This window comes from Mustela nivalis, assembly GCF_964662115.1.
Source record: "Mustela nivalis genome assembly, contig: HAP1_SCAFFOLD_919, whole genome shotgun sequence".
In the NCBI taxonomy this organism is placed as follows: Eukaryota; Metazoa; Chordata; class Mammalia; order Carnivora; family Mustelidae; genus Mustela; species Mustela nivalis.
The window spans coordinates 199,382-217,295 of NW_028135745.1; the positions used below are offsets into that span (position 1 = coordinate 199,382).

At 43.4% G+C, this 17,914-nt stretch overlaps 1 protein-coding gene across 12 annotated transcripts in view; it reads left to right on the plus strand.

Annotated features, from left to right (window-relative positions):
• DUSP16 (dual specificity phosphatase 16) overlaps window positions 1-17,914 on the plus strand; it is a 78,876-nt gene that overhangs the window by 43,619 nt on the left and 17,343 nt on the right. For all 12 annotated transcript variants that reach the window (XM_082750282.1, XM_082750289.1, XM_082750286.1 and 9 more), the window contains one exon: window positions 13,572-13,735. In XM_082750282.1, the coding sequence (XP_082606408.1) occupies window positions 13,572-13,735 (164 nt within the window). The remainder of the gene's footprint in view (window positions 1-13,571; window positions 13,736-17,914) is intronic.

The window sequence follows — 17,914 nt, forward strand, 5'->3', positions numbered from 1 at the left end:
TTAAACATGATTTTAAAAGCTAATAAAAATACCATGATGAAATAGTGTGTATCTTTATTTGATCCTTAAATAATGAGTGTTGATAAAAAGCTAATAGCTCTAGAGATCTCACTCTACTCATAGGAAGATACAAGTCTGTGAAACCATACAAACTGAGATGGTTGTGATAATTTCTATAAATTCTTAAAGGTGAATATAAATTGACTGTTCTGTTTAGCCATTAGGAAGTCTCCCAATAATCAAGCCGAGCCAAAGCATAGCATCATTCTACCCCAGATGAGTAAAGGGTTTAATTACCAGTAGCAGCCTCATCCTGAAAGAATGAATTTGGATTCCTTTGGGACGTTCTCCATCATCATTGTTGTATAGGTGATGACAAAACCATCTTTTCCAATTTTTTTGCAGTTGTGAAATCCGTTATTTAATAAGCAGTTTAAAAATGCGTGTATGCTCCCACAGCCATCTGTGAAAACAAGGCAAAGAATTTGAATGAATGGAGTGACAGAATGGGTGTCATAAACATTTGTTTCACAAAAATGACCATCATGGAGGGTCCTGGTTGTGAGGATTGGCTTGGATGATGCCCGTGGAGTCTCTGTAGTGGCTGTCTTCCCTTAAAAGCTGTTATCCTTCTGAGTTAGAAAACAAATAGTTGCCACCATTGACTTACTGATCAACTTTTTTTGTCTTGGTAATGGTCAGAAAACTTGTCCTCTTTAAAAAATAATCCTGTTTCTTGGCCTCATTCACCATGTATCATTTTATTCTACTTGCCTTTGTCTATTGTGTCCCCTCCTTTTTTAAAGTTTTTGACACAGAGAGATCACTAGTAGGCAGGCAGAGGGGTGGTGTGTGTGGGGGAAGCAGGCTCCCTGCTGAGCAGAGATTCTGATGTGGGGCTCCATCCCAGGACCCTGAGATCATGACCTGAGCTGAAGGCAGAGGCTTAATCCACTGAGCCACCCAGGTGCCCTGTCTGTTGTATTTCTGAGGGCACCAGACTGATCATAAATCTAGAAGAGAAAAGGAGAAATACCGAACTTGGACTTTAATTTCTAGCTAACATAGAGAAAAGAGAATAGATGGGTTGTTCATAGAAATAAAGATCAACCTAAAGATGAGAAATGCTTGTTATTTCCTTCTCTTTACTCACTGCTGTGATTCTGAGTAAAAGCAAAAGGGACCCACACAGTAATTAACTCTGCAGCACTCATTTCTGTCCTCTGATGAGACACAGGATAACCAACCCTCCAGCAAAACAGCACACGTGAATCACAGACTCCAGCCCTTCCATTTACAGACAAGGAAAATAACCCAGCCCTGAGTGACTCTCCTAAGCTCACTCCCACCACGGGCCCAAGGCCCATATCAGCAGTAATTCCAGAGTCTTGTGGAATTTCATCAGGAGGCTGGACTGAAGGCACTTTTCATGGTAGCCCTTTCTCGGACTCTTTGTGGATTTCAGAGTCCTATTCTTACTTCCACATTTTATGGAATGAAGCAGTGTATGAAAATATACCGTTTATAAAACTTTTTAAAAACATTACATTATTTTAGCCAGGGTGATCCTCACATAAAAGTCTAACTCCTCTGTTCTATGCTGAAGGGTAGTTCTGAATAATGATAGAAGATACCATTTATTAAGCATTTACTGTTAGGTACAGTGTCAGTAAAATGCTAAGGGCTTTTACAAACATTTGGTCTTGGAAGACAGCTAAGGTCTTAGGTTAATGTTTGCAGTGGTTAAAGGCCAAGTACACATTTCTTTGTTTTGTGTTAGATTTTCTAGTCTCATTAGAACCCGGAGGGAGTAAAAATCTATTTGACTACACTTTTTCAATGTAACAGAGACCTAGATTCAGTCAGTAGATCTGTATAATGAAGATATGGCTTTGGTTTAGTGGACTCACTGTCTTTCCTAATGGAAAGTAGGGTAGAGCCCTGTCTTGCTGGTGACAGGTTTTACGGTGCGTCCTATTGTTACCATGAGTTCTGTGACCCAGTTTGACATTTCTGTCCTATTGTCTAGAGAGGGGCCTCTTCAGTCATCCCATTTCAAATCCTGCAGTAGTTGGTAAAGGAGATGGAAATGGATGGGTTTCAGTAAAAGTACTAAGTTGCCCCGGAGTTGCTGTTCTTGGGTTTAAAAAGCTGCAGAGACTGAAAGCCCCTGAAAGCAGACCAAACACCGGTGCCGTCTTGCTCGCTGGCGGCTGTGCGCCCAAGCCCCAGCTGGCCTGAGGCCCCGCTGCCTGGATCGTCTCTCTCTGGCCGCTGCCTGCCAGTGTGGTGAGCTGGTTTATGTCACTGCCCCCGGCTCCCGGTGCTGAAGTCACAGCTGTGGCTGGGTCTTTTTTAAAGACGGCCCGCAAGCCAGATCGCAGATGTTTCCTTGTTTCCTCATCTTGATCGTCTGCATGAGCCAGGGGACAGTAGCCTCGATGACCACAATGGCCTTAGCCTTGCCCTGGTCGTGTCACCTGTGGTTCTGGAGAAGCGCTAGGCCCAGGACTTCTTTCATCCAGTCCACCTCTCAGGGCTTCATGGGCACTTTTGTGGTTGGGCCCTGGGCTGAGCCACCAGAAAAGCAAAAGGCTGGGCCTTGCCCTCGAAGAACCTAGCCACCAGTTTGGGGAAACATGTCTGACGTGGACGTCGCGGTGTGATGGGGTATCATCGGCAGAGGTTGGGAGGATTCGGTTACGGCGCTGGGATTCTAACCAGACTTTGTAGGATGAGTACGATTTGGAGGGGAATGGGCCTGGGCATTTAGACTGGGGGAGAAACACGATTCAGAGTGTCAGGACTGAACTTTGATTTTAGGGGGCAGTGGGGGGACTAGAGTGGATTTATTTGCGAAGAGGAAAAGTGGCCATTGAGAAGAAATGAAGTCAAATTATGCAAGCCCTTTAAACCAGAAGGACAAATCTGTGAGCTGTCAAGAATTGGACTGCAGCCCCTGCCGCCTCCCAGTCCCCAGGTCTGTCTGCTGAGTTCTCAGGGTGCCTGCTCGCCTCCTCTCCTGCCAGCGGCCGAGTCAAGCCGAGAGCATCTCCCCTACTCCGGGGGCCCCAGGAGCCTCTTCACTGCGCTTCTCCTACCTTCTGCCTTGCCACCTACAATCCATTACTCACTCTGGAGCCAAAGTAGTATTTTTATTTTATATTTTAATGTAATCCAGATTATATAACTCCCTGGCCTAATACGCGTCGTTGGCTTTTCGGATCAATTCCCAAATCCTTCAGACTCACAAGGCCCTAGAATGGCTGGCTTCTGCCTACCTCTCCAGCCTCAGTTCATTTCACTTCTGTGCACCTCCTCCTGGTTGCTGCAGGCCTGCGGCAGCACTGTCCTGGGCCTTCGCAGAGGCCCTCTCCTTGTGTCCTCCACTCACTCACCCTTTGTCTCCTGCTGGATTCAGTGTTATCGTCAGGCCTTCCCTAGCTACCAGGCAAAGTTGGTTTTCTTTGTTACACACACTCCTTTGACCACCTACCTCTAATTAGTTAATACATTTAATTATTTGGTTGACGTTTGTCCACTGCACTGTCCATTCCAGAGAGGGCCTCTGTTTTGGTCACCACTCCCCCATTACCTGTGTCCTGCTCACGGTAGGTGCTCATTAAGTGTCTCGTTGAACCTACAGATGATTCCAGTGGTCTCAAGTTGTTTGGTTGACTGAACAGGTAGCCCCTTTTTCCTGCCTGCTTTATGAGGTCTCCGGGGAGGCTGTGCAAACGGCTGAAGAGGATTGTGGATAGAGAAGAAAAGAATACACAGAAGTAGTTTATGGGAAAGCCTGCTACGGGCTTAGACCAGAAAGCTTTGAGCTTCATGTAGAAAGGCCTGAGAGAGGAGTTGTATGGTGATTCATGGACAGTGTACAAGTTAGTCAAATTTGATTTTTAGGAGTCATTCCCCAGCGACCAGACTAATAGCCCTTTTACCTCTGACTCATAGTTATCTCTTGATAAATAACCTCATTTCACTGATGATCACTATAGACCTGTCAGGCAGCCCCTTCATCCTCATCTGCGTCCTAATTGAAATTGGTCTGATCAGTTTCCTGAGGAATGTGCCCAGATTCCCTGAGCCCTGGGGGTATTACTGGGCTCTTCAGGTCATGAACTTCTGAGCCACTTAGGGACATCTGAAAACATTTTCTCTCTCCACCTTTCATGTGAAATCCTCAGCACGCTTAAGATTGGGTGTGGCAGGAGCTCAGTGAGGATTCAGTGCTGCTTTTCCATGACCAAAGTAGCACTCACAGATTCTACTTTTTTTTCTTTAGTAGCAGAAAAATGTTTTTCTTGTCTTGTGCTGCTGCTCTCACCCTGAGAGTGTTCTAGGGCATTGTGGTCTAGGAATAGGAAGCAGACTCTGGGCCCCCACCCATGCCAACATAGTTTTGGGCTTTGAATGGAATCAGGAAATCCTTTTGAACACCAAAAATATACAAGACTTGTGTCTGTCAACAGCTATTCATTGTAACAAGGAAAGATTCAGTAAACATTTATTGAATTTCAGTTGTGTGCCAAGCACTGTGCTAAATGTTGAGGGGAGTACAAATGAGGGTGAGACCTAATTCTTACCCACAAGCAGTTCACAATGTATTCTAGCTGGAGAAATAGAGGTCACAAAACACACTCACAAAGGTAATTCACAGTTACCAAGTCAGTGGCAAGTACTCTGCTGGATGGTTGCCATAAATTTTAGGGAAGTTCTAAGTTGGCAAGATTATGTATAGATAGGCTGGTCAGGAAAGTGTTGTCTTTTGTTTTTTTTTAAAGTTTATTTATTTATTTTAGAGAGAGACAGCGTGCATGCAAGTAGAGGGGAGGGGCAGAGGGAGAAGGGAGAGTGAGAATCCTCCAGCAGATTCCCCACAGAGCATGGAGCTGGACGTAGGGCTTGATCCGGGGACGCTGAGATCCTGGCATGAGCCGAAATCAAGAATCGGTTGCTTGACCAACTGAGCCACACAGGTGTCCTGGAGAGACTTTTTTTTTCTTTAATGCAACAGAAGAATATTGAAACTGTTAGAGTAACTCAGGAAGGGAAGATAGTGTTGTGAAATTTGTTTCTGGGACCTGGCCCCCAGCACTGACCTGTGACCCCTGGCCGGTTCTCCAGAGCCCCGGGTGTCTGTGGCTGTGAATGGAATCATCTTGTGTTGAGAAGGTTTTGATGTAAAATGTATTTTATTGGTTATGGTAAAAAAATCTTTGGAATATCCTTCTATAGAAGAGGTATGGCTTGTGCTTGCCTATGGTTTGGAAGGAAATAATAAAATGGATTGGGGGAGACACTAAATTGCCAAAGGCCCAAGATTGGAAAACACAGTGTGTTAGGAAAACAGAAGACCAATTTTCCTTTTCCATGGAAGGCGGTGGCATGGAAAATCAGGTTGGACGGTGGGTTGAGATTAGGAAGGGTCTTGAATGTCTGGCTCACAATTTTGTATTTTATTCGGTATTGAGTCAGTATTGAGAGCAGAGACCACATCAAAACTTTATTTTACGATGCTTAATCTGGCAGCAGAGGACATGAGTGGGGAGAAGGACAAGTGGACCAGAGAGAGGTGTTACTGAGTTTATCTAAGAATGAGGGATAAAGGGGCGCTTGGGTGGCTCAGTGGGTTAAGCCGCTGCCTTCGGCTCAGGTCATGATCTCAGGGTCCTGGGATCGAGTCCCGCATCGGGCTCTCTGCTTGGCAGGGAGCCTGCTTCCTCCTCTCTCTCTCTGCCTGCCTTTCTGACTACTTGTAATCTCTCTCTGTCAAATAAATAAATAAAATCTTAAAAAAAAAAAAAAAAAAAAAAAAAAAAGAATGAGGGATAAAGGTCCTGGAGCAGAGGGCGGCAGAAGAATGGGAAGGCAGGGCAGATAGAAGGGACATAAAGGAAAGTCCATGTGGGGCGCCTGGGTGGCTCAGCTGGTTGAGCTTCTGCCTTTGGCTTGTGTCATGATCACAGAGTCCCAGGATTGAGCCCCACATTGGGATCCCTGCTCAGGGGGGAGTCTGCTTTTCCCTCTGCCCCTCCCCCTGCTTGTGCTCTTTCTCTCTCAAATAAATAAAATCTTTAAATAAGGGGGGGGGGAGGAAAGTCAGTGTGTTTGGCACAGCAACTGAATGTTGCCAAACATCTTTGCAAAACAGTTTGGCTGAACTGAGAAGATGGGGTGACCATGGATGGGGATGTGGAAGGAAAGAGAGGGAGATGTTGGCTTTGGCTTTATTTTAAATGTTAATCTTTTAGGAAAATGATCAAAGGGAGTTGAAAGTGTTAGGTTGGATTTTGGGACATCAAATGGGACAAGCTTGGAAATCTTTGGTTTTCAGGTGAAATGAGCAAATGTGGTCTCTTTAATAACCTCCCCTTCCATGCTGAAGGCAGTAGGGTCCTCCTAAGTCCTTTCTTCTCGGGAAGCCCCCGGACCCTGCTCACTTGGCCCTGTCTTCACATTTTACTGCAGGACCAGTAGGGGCTGCCTCTGTGAATCTGGCTCCCCTCTTACAGATCTCCTTGTGGATTCTGACCATATTCCTTTCATTTGGTTCTTTTGGTTGCATTCTTTAAAATAATCTTTGTTTGAGGGCTTTTATTCAGGGTCCTAGCTGTGTTTTCTGGGTGTTTTAAGAGGAGGAGTTTCTGGGTCTAGCTCCGTATTGCCAACTGCCAAGATCAGTAAAATAGCTATCACCCTACATCTTCTGAGAATTCTTTACTGAACAACACTTCTGGATTTTGCTAACTGATGCAGATAAAGTTATCTTGAGGGATAACAAGATCTAGACATTCTGAATCACAAGAAATTAGATTATTATAGTATGTGGTGGTTTTTTTTAATGCTAGTACTTTGAAAATTTAAAAGCTGTTTTGTTGTCTAGGTGATAACTGTATTAATCCACAAATTAGATTAGATAGGATTTCTCATCCCCTGACTGCACCAGGTGAGAGAGTTGATTAGTACAGAGCGAGCTATTTTGGAGATGTCATTTACGGGGCACATTTTATGAGACCGAGGCTACTTGTCTGGCTTCCTGCATAGTCTCTGCAGAAGTTCTGCTTGTCCACTTTCCTGTTAGTCTGTGCTCTGGTCGCTACAGAGCAGATGGAATAGGACCTTGCAGTTAATGCCTTCTGTTATTAAGGATTTTTTTTTTCATCAGCATTGTTCAGTGGAGATTGGCTGAGAAAGACAAATATGGAATGTTGCTGAAGTTGTTGAGGAAAATCTGCCATGCTGTCTCCCCTCCCAGAGACGGTCTGTCAAACGTGTGGCCTGGCTTCGAGACCAGCCTGTCCTACCGTTACTTTTGTCCGTTTGCTTCCACCAGGGGTGCGACATTATGGCGCCTTCATTTTTGTTTCATTTTCTTTAGCTAGTTTCAACTCTCCATGTGGACAGTCCGCTGACCTGGAAGCATTGTAACCACAGTTGAGTTTTTTTGTGAGCAGCTAGAGACAGAGTTGCCCGAATCAGTCGCTTCATTGTGAAGTGAAATGTCCATCTGTTGTGAAATAACGTCTCAACAATTGAAATACAGTGTCAGCAATTTAGTGTTTAATATTAGGATTGTCTCCTAATAGCACAGTAGCAGGTATTATTTTCAAGATGGAGAGAACTGTTCTGTACAGGTGGGGGGTACTTAAATCCTTCACATGCACTCTGGGAGAGGTAAGTGAATGGCTTGTATTATGTCATGAAAAGGGAGTCTTTGTCTTACAATGGTTAAACTACACGAGAACTCTATTTAAAAAGTATGAAACCATATAAACTATGTGAAAATGATTTAATATGAAAAATTGATTTGCATTGACTGTTTAGAAGTACATCTCTCATAAAATTGAGCTTGGTATAAGTACTACTTTTGTATAGAGCTGTGGAATTCCCCCCACCATGTGGGAGGGAGTAGCTCTTAGCTCCTCTTCCCGCTCTGCTCGGCTCTGGGGGGCGGAGGGAGCTCTGAGGACCAGCCACCTGTTGGAGAGGTCCTGTGTCTCTCCCTACAGAGAGCTGTCTCTAAAGGAAAGGAAGATGGCATGTTTCTCTACTTTGACTAAAAGACTAGGGAATCCGCTTTTAGAATTTGAGACTTGAGCCTTTATTTCACATCACTAAGCTGTAGTAAAAGGCTACTTTTGTTTATTACAAATATTCTTTTTTTAAGAAAAATCACGGTGATTTATAACTGGTTGTAAGGGCAGAGAGAAAAGAGTGACTGATTGGGATTGTTTAGTAGAATTGTTAAATGTATTTTACTTGGCAGATTTTTTCCCCCAAAATTAAATGGTGGTTCACATTGGCTTTTACAGAAAATGGTATTTGTGATTAGAATTGTTAAGGTGGTGCTCTGAAGGAAGTTTTTCTTGGCTGAATGAAAATAAAATACTATATAAGTTATGAATGTCTTTATACTAAACATTTTCTCTGTTCAAAGTAATATATATGTGTGTATTTATAAATGAGCATTCTACTGGTTGGATTTGTGGAAGACTAACAGAGATTGTACTTTGTCTGCCTGTCTGTTCAAATCTGTGGAGGCCAGAGGGGTCTGCATGCCTCCGTGCCTGTCCCCTTGTCCGCATTTCTCTGCGGGCCAGGCGTGTCTGCGCACACGTCTTCCTCTTGGAAGCAAATGCTTCAGCCTAAGGGGGAGCGTGGTTACCACCATTCCTAGATTCAGGTCTGTCTTTGGGAAGCTCGTCGGGGTTACATGACTGTGTTTTCTCCATTCCCAGATGGTAAAGACCATAAAATCTAGGGAGAGGAGAAACGTGGTGAGATTGGATAGTGAGTTAAATCCTTGGCCAACCTTAAAAGTATTTAAAAAGATTTTCAGCACAAGCAGATCGTGAACTGATGCTGTGTGTTCTTGTCAGGCAGTCTAACACAGAGTCTGGGGGATCGGGGAGGGTTATGACAGGGCAGAGATGATGACGGGTCTGTATCTGTCAGCCATTTGTAACAAAGTTTGCACAGATGAATTATACTTTTCTTGTTAAGTCTGGTTTGTAAGAGGGAGAAGGGCATTTTAGACATATTTCAAAACTGAGTGGCTGATGAGGCCACAGATAGTTTTTCAAGAGTTCGGGGAAATCAGGCAGTGTCTCATCTGTTGTTAATTAATGAAATGAAACTGGGGTCACTAGAGTACAACAATGAATGAAAGGTCAGTGAATGGAAAAAACTGTCAATGAAGGAGGGTGTTAGCAGAGTGGAACATTGTCTTAGATAAAGATCAGGGAAAATGTACTCTTTGGCTGAGGTAGTGTTTTCTGGAAGTGACTAGCAGCCATAGTTTGGGACATTTCAGTCCAGACTGAGCACTAAATGAGTGCTCTGATTTCAACAAAATCTGTTAAATATTTTAAGGCTCTTCGGGTTTGTGCCTGAGATCAGCTGAAAAGATATGTAAAAAAGAAGTTTCTTTTTATTTTATAATGTGTCCTACAGTGTGTTATTTGCTGTTTTGTTTGGCTTTATGGTTTTGTTTTGAGGTTAAAAACAGGTTTCTTGCTTTCATTTATTTCTGTTCTCTTAGAATTTTCTAGAGCCATGCTCATGTTTGAGAGTCCCCCACCCCACCTCCCAAGGTAACTGATTTAGGATCATGGTAGTAATTAGTGATAAAGCTGAACTCAAACAGCCCAGGCTGGCGGATGCTGGTGATTGTTGCCAAATTGTATCCCCTCTGAGAGCTGCATTGTGGAGGATGGCCTGGAAGTCCTCAGGACAGCTTCAGCTTCCCCACCATCTTGCACACTGTGATCACGAACAAACCAGTGACTGTTTCTATCTTAACTAGTTCAGCTGTCAGCTCTGTTCTTGGTTACGTGTGAAATGAGAGCATTGAGAGTCTCATGTGTCTCTAGTCATGTCAGACTGCTTTCCCTTTTTTTCCCTCATTGAAGCTTTTGAACTATATATGGCTTTGGGGAAGTGAGGCTTTGCCATCAGTTTGGGAGAGGCACATGGCTGTTTTTAGCCTGGTATTGAGACCTAGGTCACCAGGTGTACCATGCGGGGCCCTAAAGAAATCAGCAAGGCTGTACCTGCATCCTGAGAGTTAATCCTGTAGTATTTGGAGAAGATCTATAGCACAACGATTGACTGGCCCTCTAGGGCCAGGCTGCTGGGGCTCATACCCTAGTTCTACCAGTTGTTACCTTGTGTCTTTTTGAAACTCTGTTTTCCTAGCTGTAGAATGGGAATAGTAACAGCAGCTGCCTCCTAGTTATAAAGATTGAATAACTACTTGTAAGTGCTTAGAGCAATATATGTCACTTAGTAAATGTTAGGTAATTCTTTGATTACTTGTATTATTTGTATGTCTGACTACTTATAAATTTAAAATGGAATTCAAATGGAGTTTCCTCTTTTTCTCTGAGAGGGTTTACTGAAATATGGTTCTGTTGGATTTAAATGAGATACCAGTCCATGAAATATTTTGGAGCCAGAATAGGGAAAAAATGTGAGAACAGTTCCCTATAGAAACACTGGAACCACAGAAGTTAGAAGAAGCTAACATTTAAACTCATTAAATTGTAACCCAAAGAAATTTATTAATAAATATTAATTTATCGATTAATAAATCAATAAATTTATTTACCAATTAAATATTGATATTTGATTATTAAATTTAAATATTTATCAATTAAATATGATTAAAATTGATAATTTGGGGCGCCTGGGTGGCTCAGTGGGTTAAGCCGCTGCCTTCGGCTCAAGTCATGATCTCAGGGTCCTGGGATCGAGTCCCACATCAGGCTCTCTGCTCAGCAGGGGGCCTGCTTCCCTTCCTCTCTTTCTGCCTGATTCTCTGTCTACTTGTGATCTCTCTCTGTCAAATAAATAAATAAAATCTTTTTTAAAAATTGATAATTTATTGATAAATTAATTTATTAATAGAATAAATATTCATTAATTTAGTAATCAAAATAAATTAAATTATAATCAAAATAGAGTCTATCAGTTATTATGGTGGGTAGGTGTGAGATGGGCAAAGAATGGTAAGACCCTTTAACACTTACTGTTATAAGAAATACTTGGAGGGAAAAAAACCATACCTCACCTTGAATATAACTATTGTGCAACTAGACTGAGAAGGGACAGAACACTAATAGGAAGAAAATTACAAGTCCTAATCAGTGACCCTCATATACAAGGCCATTAAAGGCTGACCCCTTTCTTGAGGTTGCCCGTGGGTTATGTCATGAGTGTAGGAGTTCTGCAAGTACTCCGTCCCCATACTTGCACTGGCCCTAGGCTAGCATTTCTTTATGTGTGAGTTGCTCTAGCTATTAATAGAGTTTAGGGGGTGAAATGGCCGGGGACAAGCAAGTTTCCCAAACTGATTTGAGTTAAATTAAACTCATTTTTTTGGAGATACCTTTTGGAGCCTTTAATAATGCTAGTGTGTGCTGTGACTCTCCCAGGGACAGGGTGTACGGCATTTCTCTGACTGTTTGGGCCAGTGTCCCCTCTGCTCCCTGCAGGACCCCAGTGCTGGGGAGCACACTTTAGAAAATGCACCCTGAGAAGCACTGCTTTTTTCCCTTTGTGTCTCCGGTGAATCCTAACAAGACGTAGCTGAATAATTAGCTGCAGACAGAGGGTGGAGGAAGGCCCCCCCCCCCAGGTGAGGCCAGGTCCCACTGTATCTGAGCTCAGCTCCGCTGCAGCCTCGATCATGGGGCTTGTCTGTGGTTTGCCGAGTGTGTGTGCATAGGGCCTGGCAGTGGCGGTGTTATTCCTGGATGGGAGAATAGCGCTGGAGTGTGAAATCACAGCGGCTCCTGTGTGGCTGGAGGTCATGCTTGGAAATGGCAGGCGGTGAAGCCACAAACCTGTAGGAGGACACGCCCTGAGGGCCGTGTCTGCCACCTGAAGGAATTGGAGGGTTCTGTAATGGAACCACCTGCTCTTGCCATTGGGTTATTTCTTAAGCACCTTGGTAAGCACACTGCTGGCGAGAAAGAGCCGCGCACTTAGGTGGGAGGCTAGTGATGCAGACTTGTCACTGATTTCCTGCCACCCTCACTTGCTTCAGCGTGGAGCCACTGACAACAGACACAGGAGTCCATATGACCACCGGGGACAGTAAGGGATGACATCTCCCAGCTCTCTGTGCATGTGCAGGTTTTGAGGGCACGTTTTGTATTAGCTTCTGCAAGTGGGCTGAAGATTAGCAGACTATAACTCAAGGATCCGGAGATAAATATTAAAAAGAGAATTTAGTATCTTGTTTAAGGCTTGATTAAAGAGGTAAAAGTGAGGGTTTCCTTGACTTCTAATAACATGTTAATTTTTTTAATTAAATAGTACTAAAAATATACAAGTATTTCCTGTGATCCAAATCTCTTTGCTTCCTGATTTTGAACTTAGCAAGTAGTGAGGGTTTGGCTGCAGAGGATTTCTCTGAAAATTTCTCAGAATCTTTAGGTTCTGGGTCTGGATATGGATAGCAAGGAATATTTAGATTGGAGAACCCAGAGAAGACCTTGCTCATTTTTTCTTTTCCAGAGGAGGTGAACGTGTCTCCTGTGGCTCGGTTATGAAACGGCAAGATTGTGTCTTAATGAAGGTCATAGAGCAGATCATTGTAAGGACGGACTAGGAGAAACAGGATTCTCCTGGGTCTGGGAATCTTGGCACGAGTCCTTCATGTCCCCTAAGCAGTTAGGGTCTGTCACCACTTCTTCATAGTGCTGAGCAAAATGAACCGCGGAGCCCAGGAATCCATGGTGATTATGGGAACCTTGATTCACTGTCCAGGAATTTCAAGGGCTTGCTGTGGAGACTATTTGCAAGAAGAGGGGTGTGTATGTTTGTGATACCTTTGAAATGAAACAACCTGTATAGCAGGAAGATTTTAAGTTAATTCTAGGAAGAATTTTTAACTTGATCAGTTTTATTTTGAAGAAATAACATCTGGCTTCAGTTCACTTTTTTTTTTTAAATATCCTCATTTTGCTCCTGTGAATATTTGTCTTGGCTTGGTTATTTGCTACTTATTTTAAATTCTCTTTAAGTTCCACAGAAAAGCATTCCTTTGGGGGATGGGGAACAGGGAGGAAATACAGGATATGTAATGTGGGAGATGGAGAGGAGGAGAGGAGCCCTCAGTGTCCTCAGGGCCGCACCCCCTCTTGTGGCCCCAGAAGCCAAGGCTCGGTGCCGGGCTGTGTCCCATACCTAGCGGCTGGTACCTGCGGACGGGAGTGTGTGTGCAGGGGTGCCCACCTGCATCTGTGGGATTTGCTTTTGTCTTTTTTCTTTTTTTTTTAAAGATTTTTATTTTATTTATTCATTTGTCAGAGAGAGAGAGAGAAAATGACGGGGTGTGGGGGGCGGGGAACAGGCAGAGGTAGAAAAAGACTCCCCGCTGAGCAGGGAGCCCAGTGCAGGGCTTGAACCCAGATCACCACCTGAGCCAAAGGCAGACATTTAACTGAGTGAGCCAGCTGGGCGCCCCTGGTTTTAAACCTTTTTGTTTGAGCAGTTCCCCTGATGGCTGATTTTTATCTTTGTATATGGCATAATTCTATGATGTTTATTCTTAGGTGGGTTTGCGGAGTTCTCCCGTTGTTTCCCTGGCCTCTGTGAAGGAAAATCTGCTCTAGTCCCTACCTGCATTTCTCAGCCTTGCCTACCTGTTGCCAACATTGGGCCAACCCGAATTCTTCCCAATCTTTATCTCGGCTGCCAGCGAGATGTCCTCAACAAGGTGGGTGCTTTGAAAACCTCCTTCACTACAGGGTTTCTTGTTAGCGGCTGGAGAAACTGTGATTGCCTCTTCGCTGTCATTTGAAGCACCTGCTGCTTCCAGAAAGGAAGTGCCCCGTGCTCGGTATGGCTCCCTGTGAGCCGCTGGTTGGTTGGGTTATGTTCTAGAGGGCTGTTTTGTTTGATATTACTGATTGCCACAAGAAGCCTAATCTGTTATCATATTGGCTTATTTCTCGAAGGTCCTGGGATAGGACAGGGTTTTTCAGAAGTTTAGCTTTATTTTCTTAGGGTATTCATTTTCTCTGTTTTAGTAATTGGGCATACTCAGGAAGGCTTAGATTTCCTAGATTTCACATTTAGGAATGTATTTATTGAGGCACACTAGAAAGGAACTGGGCTTAGGCTTGGATTGAAGAAGGACCTCTGGCCAGAGGGATGGGGGTTGGGAATAAGATGGTGAGGCCAGGGCTAAGGGCATGCATTTCAGGATCCCCTGTCAGAGGCTGGCTGGAGCATTTTCATTGAGAAAGAAGAGGGAAGAGCATGGATTCTCACTGCTGAACATAGTGTGCCTAACACAGGAACCTCTATTGGTACCACTGAGTATCTGAAGGTACAAGTGTTAATAGTTGTAGAACTGAGCTCTGTCTGTCTCCATAGCTCATATGCTCTTAACCAGTAGTGCTGGGAGCCAGTGTTCTCGCTGCCAAGAATAGTGGTTTTTCTCTAAAACCTCTTTTTACACCACCTGTAACAGAAAAAGCAAAATGTTAATTGACCTGTTGGTGATTTACAGGTACAACTTTCCTGTAGGAGGGGGATAACTTAACGTTTTCTCCCTGGGTAGCTGAAAGCATTGGGCTGACCCTAAATCTAACTTCCGCACTGGCTTGTGTTAGCATGTGAAAAGCAGAAATACCCTATCGTTGGGCAGCGATGAGACATTCTTTCATTTCTCTTTTTTGTTTTTAAAACTCCTGCCTCTCTAAAATTTTGCCTCAACACTGTTGTTAATAGGTCTGCTTTTACTGGGATATATTTGAAATTTGATTGCACTTGTATTGAGCCTTTTCTGGTGGGGTCACAGTTCCTTTGAACATATGATTAATATTATTTCTCTTTTCGAGATAAACAGACTGTGTCACAGAAGCAAAATTAATTTCCTAGAGTCCCATGCATCCCTGGGGCAAAGCTGAAGATGCTTTAGTTAATCCTCAATTCAGAAAATAAAAAAAAATTCCTAGTTAAGAATCTTGCTCAGAATTACCCCCCAGTTTAAAAAAAAAAAAAAAAAAAGTAACCAGTCAGCAGGTGATTTTACAAATAATTGCATTATAGATCATTTTTGTTGCTTTTGATATTACATTAAATGGCCCATTTTTGCTATGTGCTGTTTCCAGGTTTAACAACTGTGTCATATAATAACTCTGTGAGCACCTGCAAGGTGAGAGCAGTTAAACTGGACCCTGGAGTCGAGGATGGGGAAAAGGGTGGTTTTTTCCCTTCTTTGGCTTCTCAGTGTGTACTGAACAGGATACGTCCACAGATGCATTGGGAGGAGGTGGTCGTAGTGGGAAGAGTGGACTTATGCAAGTTCATGGGGAAAACAACCTGGGCAAGGAGTTTCTGTGGAAGACTGTCAGGAAACTTCTTGAAAACAGATGTGTAGACTAGAGGATGGTGAGAGGTCAGCATGCTTTGAAAGTGGTGAGTAGAAACTTGTATCAGCCTATGGATTCATTGTTGAGAAGAATCAAAGTGCTTAATGGGATTTTAGCGATCATGTAGTGAGTCTTTCTTTGATAAATGAGGAAGCCAATATTACAGAAATATCAGATGAATTATGCAGCATCACTCAGCAGATGAATTTGGGAATAGATGTGCCTCTATTTCTGATCTTCCTGCTCAGCTCTGTGATTTAAACTTTCCTGAGGCTTCCCTGAGGTTCTGCTACCCCCCTCACTCCCGCCCCAGGAAACCGTGTGCTGTCAGTGTGCTGCTTGTTCATTCCCTTATTCAACATGCAGAATTGGTTTTCCTGTGCTCCCTGGTCTTCCACAGGCACTGGGATGGCTGCTCTTTCTCTGTTCTTACCCGAGTTAGCCTAGACACAGAAGACTGCCTTTCCATGTGGCCTGGGAAGACAGCAGGTCAAAGTTATCAGTAAAAATACACCACACACTGTGCAATTTGGTTAGACAAGACCTATTCATTCCACAGTGATGCACAAGACGGGATGACTGACTGTAGGCCCACTGGCAGGGCAGCGTGGCCTCACGGTGGAGAGCTGGCCTCGGAGCTGGCCAGTCCAGCATCCTGGGGCTGCCTCACCAGCCACATCCGGTTAGCTGAGCTGCTGAATCTGGGTTTCCTCACCTACGAACTGCCATGATTCTGCCTTCTAGTGTTCACATCAGGTTCCAATGAAGTGACACGTGCCAAGCACCAAGGACAGTTCCTGGTCTGTAGGGACCCTGGTTACTGTCAGCAAGAGGCCCAGTGTACAAGCTGCTAGTTACAGTGGGTGTGGTTGGTTGAGGAAGGCGATGGAGGAGATAGGACTTAAGGTCAGTTTTGAAGGCAAAAGGAGTGGCAAATGCAAAATTACGTACTGAATTGACTTCAGAAAGAAAAATTACAGTTCCATTATCTAGAACTGTGATGCCTATGGTGATTTAATGTGCCGTCTCTCCTCAGTCTAGCTGAACATGGGAAACTTGATCAAATAGAGCAGTTTTATCTATCTCTCTATATCAATATGTATGTTGGTATATGTCGGTCTGTGTCCCATGTACTACTCCACAGTCTGCATCAACAGATCATAGAACCCTACTTAGAAACCAGTCCAACTACAGGACAAAGTTTATTTCATGGTTTAGGAGACAGAAAGTTTTAAAGGGAAAGAATTGTGAATGGAAATCATAATTAATAATAAAATAAAAATTCATTTTTTGACTAGAAAATGCCATTTCTGGAAGTTTTCTTAATTGTATTTTGAAGCCAGAATCCATTTTTTAAATTCTCAAGGGACAGTCTCAGGGGACAGATGAACCCTTTTTATATCCAGCCTGCTGTATTCAGTGTAACTGCCCTACTTAAGGCCAATGAGAAGAAGACCGTTTGAATTAGTGAAAAATGTACATTACTTGTTTGGAGGGGGGCAACTTTTTGAGACATAATTCATATACTGTATGATATAGAAGCTATTTTTTATTGAGATGTAATTGACATATATAAGGTTTCAAGTATACAACATGATTTGCTATTTGCATATATTGTAAAACCACAGTAAGTCTAGTTAACGTCTGTCACCACACAGTTACACTTTTTTCTTGTGATGAGAATTTTTTTTTTTTTTAAGATTTTCTTTATTTATTTGACAGACAGAGATCACAAGTAGGCAGAGAGGCAGAGAGTGAGAGGGGGAAGCAGGCTCACTGCTGAGCAGGGAGCCCGATGTGGCTCGATCCCAGGATCCTGGGGTGATGACCTGAGCCGAAGGCAGAGGCTTTAACTCCCTGAGCCACCCAGGCGCCCCTTGTGATGAGAATTTTTAAGATCTACTCTCTTAGCATCTTTCAGATATACAGTAGACAATTATGAACTACAGCCGCTATACTGTAGTTATTATTGGAAGTCTGTCCCTTCTGACCACCTTCACCCCACCCCCATATATGTTCTCTGTATCTATGAGTAGATTAGATTCCTTTCGATTCCACATGTGTTATCAGACAGTGTTTGTTTTTCTCTGACTTATTTCACTGAGGATAATGTCCTCAAGGTTCATCCACGTTGTTGCCAATGGCAAGATCTCATTCTTTTTTAATGGCTGAGGAACCCTGCATTGTGCATGTATATACCACGTCTTTATAGATTCATCGGTCGACGGGCCACTTAGGTTGTTTCCATGTCTTGACTGCTGTGAATAATGATGCAGTGAACTTGGGTGCACAGAGATCTCATCAAGTTAGCGTTTTCAGTTCCTGAAGATACCCACTCAGAAGTGGAATTGTTGGATCCTATGGTAGTTTTATTTCTGATATTTTCAGGAACCTCCATACCATTTTCCATAGTATCTGTGCCAATTTACGTTCTCACAAGCTGTTTATAAAATAAGATAAAGTAATGGAACTAACATTTAATGAGACTCTTACATTATGTGCCTGTTATTTTGTCC